The following is a 7367-nucleotide window of genomic DNA, read 5'->3' on the forward strand; positions in this document are numbered from 1 at the left end:
GTTTAGCCTAATGTCCACTGATAACAGTTGCAGTGCAACTCAGAGCGTCTCTGAGGCATAAGTTGACAGGTCTCATGTGCTTGTAATTTCTCCAGCACCATTACCCTTAATAACCGGAACGCAACAATACTTACATCACTGCTGGGCGACAGAAATAAGCAAGGTGGCAGTACTTCCCTGGAAGAACGAGTTCTACTGCAGCTGGAATATTTTATAGATAAGGCGTGGAAGGTCATGTTTGTATAATGGTGGCACTTGATATGGCTATTACTATTTGCGTATTTCATATATTTGGCAAATAGTCACCATGTGTACATGGCATGTGTGACAAAATATGTTCCTTGTTTGCCTATTCGACAAATACAGCAAAACCAAACACGCGTTACCGTGCGCTAGTTGGTTTCTGGACGCGCAACAAAGGAGCCAAATTGTATATGTGTATATGTTATATATTAAATGACAATGACAGTGACAGTGACAGTAACAATGACAATAATAATAATAAGCTGTAATTTTAAATACATGCCATCGTCAGAAAGTTTATGCAGATGGAAGAGTATGAACTAGGATCTTATTACACACCCACCACATATAGATACACGCATACTGCATTTACATGACTTCGGCCCGTAAATGTGGTTCAAACCAGCTAACAAGCTGAGAAGAATAAAGTAAATAATAATAATAAATAAATCATTTTTGGCATCCAAGGCCCACTTGTTAGTAAATACAGACATTTTTAAACTTATGACTATTAATCTCACATTATTTCGCTCGAGGCGCCGCTGACTACCTGATCACCTCAAAAGAACCTGGACGAAATGACGAGGCATCGGCGCATTGAGCTTAGCCACAAACGTTTTCAGGATGCTGTTAGGACTAGAACGCAGTCTAGGGAGTAGTGACACCGTCTTTTTTCGCATCACAGCAAAAAAGTCGTCTGACGATGCGCTACAATGTTGCGGTAGTTCCAACAACATCCTGAAACCGTTACTATATTGAACGCGCTGGGCGCCGAGTGCCTTCTGCGTATAGTTAACCCACAGACCACCCATGTAGAAGGATTGGCAATACGCCTTGGATAAAGTTATTTAGGCTTCCTCACCACAGCAGGCTATATTATATTATTATATTAGGCTCCATGCGTAGATGGTCATATTTGTCAGTGTTCGCACGTTTGTCTGTATACGTCAAATATTTTTCCAAGTACAAGTAGCCATGTGAAGTGCCGCCATCATCATCATATCAGCCGGAAGACGTCCACTGCTGGACATAAGTCTCCCGCAAAGATTGCCAGACTAGCCGGTCGGACGCAAGTGCCCGCCGTAAGGGTTAATAAATACTCAATTATTTGTGCCAAAGTACACTCGCCGGCAAATTTAGCGAATAAAAGTAAAGAAGTAAAATAGTAACGTTTATATTTAAATAAACTAGAGTTAGATAACTTACTAGCTATGGTCGCCTAGTGGTGGTCGCTTTTTAAGCAGAGACCGTGAGGCATTTCTGCCAAGCAGAAATGTGAGCATTAAAGCGTTCCGATTTTGAAGGGTAAGCGCATAGGCGCACTGCATCCGACTCCGAGGCTATACAAATATGGAAAACTAGGTTTACGAAATTATAATTGGCAGATTAAAGTACAGGTAAGTAGAAAAACACATTTATTATCGCAACGCAATAAATTGGGGCTTATATGTGCATACTCCATCGTCGACCTTATCGTCACTTTCTTTCAGGTGAAATGGAGATTTAATGCGCAGTTATTTCTATAAGTATTTAATAAAGAAAATTGAAGGCATATGCTTAGGAGTTTTTCTACAATGCATATAGAAGTTCCATAGTAACCTAATCTACGGCGTAGGGCTCATTCAGAGTGCAGGCGCGGGTGAGGCAACTTTCACAGCGCCGAAGGGACTACAAGCGGGTAGATCCTCACGTCGAAATCGCAAACAGACGCTAGATCAAGCACTGTGAAAGGTAAGGGCGGACCGAGCCAATATCTATTCTAACCTCGAGGCAGGCGCCGTCGCCCACTTTGAACGCAACGAGCGTCTACGTACATTTGATTTGAACGCTCCCGCGCCCGCCGTCACTATGAATAAGGCCTTACTTGTTTCGGCGGCGCTGCGGAAGAGCCGTCTCACAAAATCTACAGTCTTGTTGCCCGTATGGTATGGGTTCGGTTGTCTGCTGGTTTCTCATCAACGCCCTCTGTTGCTCATACCGAACACATTCTAGTAACAAACCTTCAACATTTTCTCCCGGACCCATTTCGCATTTTTGTCGTAAAGGGCTAGAATCCAAAAATAGTGTTATGACCGCTCACGCGATTCATGCGTCTCTGGAAGCATACCACACCTAGAGGTGCCGGTGATGATTTTATACCGATTTATCGGATGTCGAAGTTATAACAGGTAAAAGAACTAATACTAATTGCTATTTCGGTAACTACTCTAGCAAATCATAAAGTTTTTAATGCCTGGGTCTGTCATTTAAAAAAAATAAACAACTTCAAAAATACGTCACGACAATCGTGTGTGTTATTGTTTGGGCTGGTGATGTCGGTGTTTATTTATTGAAAACATACCGTAAGTTGCGGTTTTTAAGTTTACCCTGAATATTAATGTTTATAAACTATACTTTAAGGAGTAATTTCGTGGTAAACATTAGAACCACTCAAACGGAATATTATCATATTTACCCAAGTACACCAAAAATTACATTAGTGCTTTTTAAGTGCAGAATTTGCGGTGTATTACTGCATTTTATTTGAGATGTTTTTGTTGTATTATGGAGGGTATTTATTTAGCAATGCAGAATAATAATTTTTATTTTTAAAAACTTGTATTTAAACTGAATCCTTTTCTAATTTGCTAAACCAAATAGCCGCCATTTTGCGGTAGGATGAGCGCATCGCGTGAGCGGATAATCGAAAATTTCCCCGGTTTTGCAAATCCAAATTTCCACCAAGGACTTATGGAAAAGACGTTTAGTGTACTAGTTTCAAAATTGCATAATAGTTTTAGATCAATCAAACATTGTTTAGGCTTAGGGCACTTAGTACTGAAAATGCTTGGTGGCTCGAATTAAGAATTGGCATGAATAATATTTGACCAGAAACATGTGACTATGTGTACCTACATATTTTGTAGCTGCCAACTTTTATACAGCTTGCGTTTCCGGAAATAAAATGAATTATGGTCACGGTCCTTTTCGTGAAAGGAAACTTCGCGCTTTGCCGTAACTTTCCTTCCAATTGTCAGTAAAGCTTATCAAGATCATTTATAGCTTTTTTTACAAGCGGCGTGTGTGAGGTAACCATCTCTAAATCGGGGCAGGGGAATCGCGTGTGCAACGCTGTTAGCAGCCCACATTTCATGTCTGTCTGACATTTATGTGTTCACTATTTTTCGTCTATTTTCGGATACACTGTCAAGGACTTCGAGCCATGGTACATGTTTATTGAGAGTAAACTAGATTTATTAAACAACAATGGCAAGCTTCTTTTTCTTGTGTCGATGCTGCTTCCATTTTAGGATCTGTTTTTCCTTTATTACCCGAGGGAATCTGCTTATCCCCTACGGGGGCAGAGCCGGGGTTATCTCGGACTCGGCTGAACCCTGAAGGGGAGCAGCCTGACTGCACCAAATCCCCGGCATGTTCCTCCTCTCCGCTGCAGCTGAAGATACTCGCCGAACACCAGACGAGTCTTCCGTCTCGGGAGGCTCATCTGGTGTTCGGCAACGAACTCCCCCGAGTCCGCTAGCCAGGGGCCATGGAGGCATGGACAACATCCCCTCAACTGCGAAGTAAAATGGATGCTCACCAGCCTCCGAGGCAGATATGTTGGTAGGCTCCACTGGAACACTACGCGCACGTGCTTAGACTCTCCGAAGAGAGTCCTTTGGAGCGCCCACGGTACGGGCCATTTTTTTGGTATTTATTAAAAAACAGTTTTCTGTGTGTCCACGTCGTTAGTCGAAGTTATAGACCCTCCCACACCAGTGTCTTTCAAGCGTCAGCGTCTTACCAAAGGATCCACAGAGTTTTACCAACGTACGCAGAGCGTCGTTACGGCTTCCGGGCGGCGGCGACGCAACACCTCGAACGTGCTGTCGACGCTGTGGCCACTGTGCGTGACTTGGCAAGACGCTGATGCTCTAAAGAAGCTAGTGTGGGGGTCTCTTAAAGTTCGTTTTCTAAATCTCAGCTTTACACTTAAAATGGTGGGGACTTTCTTGTTGTAAAATTGTTCAATTTAAGACGATCACAGTCTGTTCCGCGAACGCGTTAGTTACAAAGTTTAATCCTATCTTGCATATTAATTAACTAAACTGAACGACTTTCAGACGACATAATCTAGAAACTAATATCTAAGATCGTAGTTTGCCAGTTTCCCAATAAATTATACAGGTTAAGTTACACGGGTTCAAAACTTGATTAAAGTGACCTAAACAAAGATTATTTTCAGGACGTAATATAAATTTTGAAAACCATAACCAAGCAATGAATTCCACATAGAATAGAATATAATCATTTATTTAATATTATCAATGTCACTATATTACAATCCAAAATACAATGTCAAAGGATAATCGATCATCACTGACGCAAACTATAAATGAACATAAAGTAATATAACTACTGCCTGTCTAAATACAGCGAAGTGAAGTAAAAAAAAATTACAATTGTTTCAAAAGAAACTCATCGACACTGTAGAATTCATTATCCATTAGTACCTATAAAACGTTTCGTCGTTCGTAACACTTTTCAGGTCTGTGGGTAGATGTTCGTAGAATCTACCCGGGGACCTATTACCTACCCGCGGATTTCTCGTTGCGAGTTATGTGTGGTGGGCAACGGATTTTAGTTTTTCCGCGTTTCGTAACGCTCGGCCTCCTTGTCTGTACGTCCCTCATAAGCATGTTAAACTGCACCTGTACTTATTGCTATAAAGTTCGAACAACATAAAGAAAAATTCTTTGAATCTGACCGGACTCAAACCAGTGTCTGTTGCCATGCCGGAGCCACTGCTCTTAACCAACTGAGTTACAGAACGAGTCAGCACACCTTACAAATTCTCTATGTGCTTGTTACACTTGATTCCGTGATTCTCGGAATTAGTGGAGGCGAACCTGCAAAGCCTTGAACACCTCCGTAAAGTTGCCTGCTTGTCGGTATTTTACAGGATATATCACGGACAGTGTGCGATAGAATTACACGATTTAATTCCGCTTTCCACTTTCCATCACCGGGGGACTAGGCGTAGGCTTGGGTTCCACCGTTATGTTGTGGATATTCCAAAGATTCGTACGAAGCGTTACGCTTCCACATTTATACGGCGAACGGCTGTGGAGTGGAATTCCCTGCCTGCTGACTTGTTCCATGAACGTTATAACTTGGACTTTTCAAGGCGAGAGTGAATAGGCATTATTTAGGTGTATGCACACCTAAATAATGCCCATCGTCGACCTCATCGTCACTTTCCATTAGGTGAGATGGAGGTCAAATGCGCACTTGTACAACCACAGAGGACTCGATACCTTTTTCATCTCGTAACAACAACAAGTCCGCACAGCACACTCGCATAGATTATTTTGCTTCCTTGGTACATTCTTTTACTTTTAAATGAAATTCTATTTTGCATTATTTCACCATGAATAAAAAAGAACGTAAAAAGACCTGATGAAGTCAAATCCTAGCTTAAAAGTAAAACTTATAATGAAACAGAAAGCTTGCTGGAAGTTGTTTATTAAATATTTTTGTATAACTGTTAATTTCTAACTACTTACTGATTAGTTTATTGTTAAATATAGAAAATTTTTAAGCTGTAACATAAGGAAATATACGCATAAAGATGTGTAAAATAAAGGTATACATTTACTTAGTTTAGGCATCGCAATTACACATTAGGTTCTTATAATTAAAATGTATAGCTTTACTATGAAGATTAATATTAATTTTATTAATATTTATTATTAATCTTGGAGAAAGGCTAATGTGCAACCGGTCCCCAAAAAAGGAGATCGATCAGATCCGAATAATTACCGCCCAATAGCCGTAACTTCAGTTTTGTGTAAAGTGATGGAACGGATTTTAAATAAACAGCTAATCCACTACCTAGAAGAACACTCCTTAATTCACGATCGTCAATACGGGTTTCGGCCGAAACGGTCAACGGGTGATCTTTTAGCGTTTATTACACATCTCTGGGGTGTGGCTATTGATAAGCGTGGCGAGTCGATGGCTGTTAGCCTTGACATAGCCAAGGCTTTTGATCGGGTCTGGCACAAAGCTCTTCTCTCCAAACTCCCGTCATACGGCCTGCCTGCCCAGTTCTGCAACTGGGTCGCTGGCTTCCTGCATGAGCGCAGAATCCGAGTGCTGTCAGACGGATGCGCTTCGGAATTCATGTCAGTGAACGCTGGTGTCCCTCAGGGGTCCGTTCTATCCCCCACGCTGTTCCTTCTGCATATCAATGATATGCTTCCACTTGGAAATATTCATTGCTATGCAGATGATAGTACAGTGCACGGAGGGTATAATGGTCACCCTGCGGCTGGGCGGGTCGAGACTGAAGAGAAGCGAGTGAATCTTGTCATTGAGCTCAATCGGGTGTTGGACCTCATATCTCAATGGGGCTCCAATAATCTTGTTGAGTTCAATGCCAAGAAAACACAGGTGTGCGCGTTCACGGCAAAAAAGACACCATTCCTTCCCCTTCCTTCTCTTCAGGGCACACCACTTAGCCTACAGAGCAGCATTAGCATGCTCGGTACGGAGATTCGCTGCGATCTGAACCAGAGGGACTACATTGAAGCCGTGATAAAAACAGCTTCACGTAAACTCGGTGTCCTGAACAGAGTGCGACGCTTCTTCGCGCCGGATCAGTTGTGTCTCTTGTATAAGACACAAGTGCGATCGTGCGTGGAGTATTGTTCGCACCTCTGGGACGGTTCCGCTAAGTACCTTCTCGATGCCTTGGACAGATTGCAGCGGCGCGCTATACGCATTATCGGCAATGCAGAGGTCACTAATACTCTCGAACCTCTGCAATTGCGTAGAGATATTGCGTCACTCAGCGCTTTCTACCGTTTATACCACGGCGAGTGCTCTGAAGAACTCTTTGACCTTATCCCACCTTCTCCCTTCCTCCATAGGAGCACGCGTGCTGCTCTCCGGAGTCACCGCTATACTGTCTCTAGCATTCCATCGCGCACAAAGAAATTTGGTGACTCGTTTCTTTGTCGCACATCCAAAAGATGGAACAATCTACCAGCACACGTATTTCCTCCTTCCTATGACTTGGGGTCCTTCAAGCGAGGCGTGAAGAAGCACCTTGTAGGCCGGCAGGGTGAGGGCGACTGATG

General features: G+C 42.5%; 1 protein-coding gene across 1 annotated transcript; it reads left to right on the forward strand.

Annotated features, from left to right (window-relative positions):
- The first annotated feature begins 6240 nt into the window (after nucleotides 1-6240).
- LOC113227390 lies at nucleotides 6241-7365 on the forward strand. Its single transcript, XM_026460284.1, has 2 exons — nucleotides 6241-6424; nucleotides 6515-7365. Exons 1-2 carry the CDS (start codon nucleotides 6241-6243, stop codon nucleotides 7363-7365), a joined length of 1035 nt encoding a protein of 344 aa, XP_026316069.1.
- The last annotated feature ends 2 nt before the right edge of the window (nucleotides 7366-7367 follow it).

This window comes from Hyposmocoma kahamanoa, unplaced genomic scaffold, assembly GCF_003589595.1.
Source record: "Hyposmocoma kahamanoa isolate Upper Pololo Valley unplaced genomic scaffold, ASM358959v1 210, whole genome shotgun sequence".
Lineage (NCBI taxonomy): Eukaryota > Metazoa > Arthropoda > Insecta > Lepidoptera > Cosmopterigidae > Hyposmocoma > Hyposmocoma kahamanoa.

Excerpts from the sequence above, each read along its gene's own strand:
- LOC113227390 (XM_026460284.1), top strand. The coding sequence starts at position 6,241 with ATGGCTGTTAGCCTTGACATAGCCAAGGCTTTTGATCGGGTCTGGCAC. Across the intron at positions 6,425-6,514 it reads ATTCATGTCAGTGAACGCTG|ATGATAGTACAGTGCACGGA; the intron begins GTGTCCCTCAGG and ends ATTGCTATGCAG.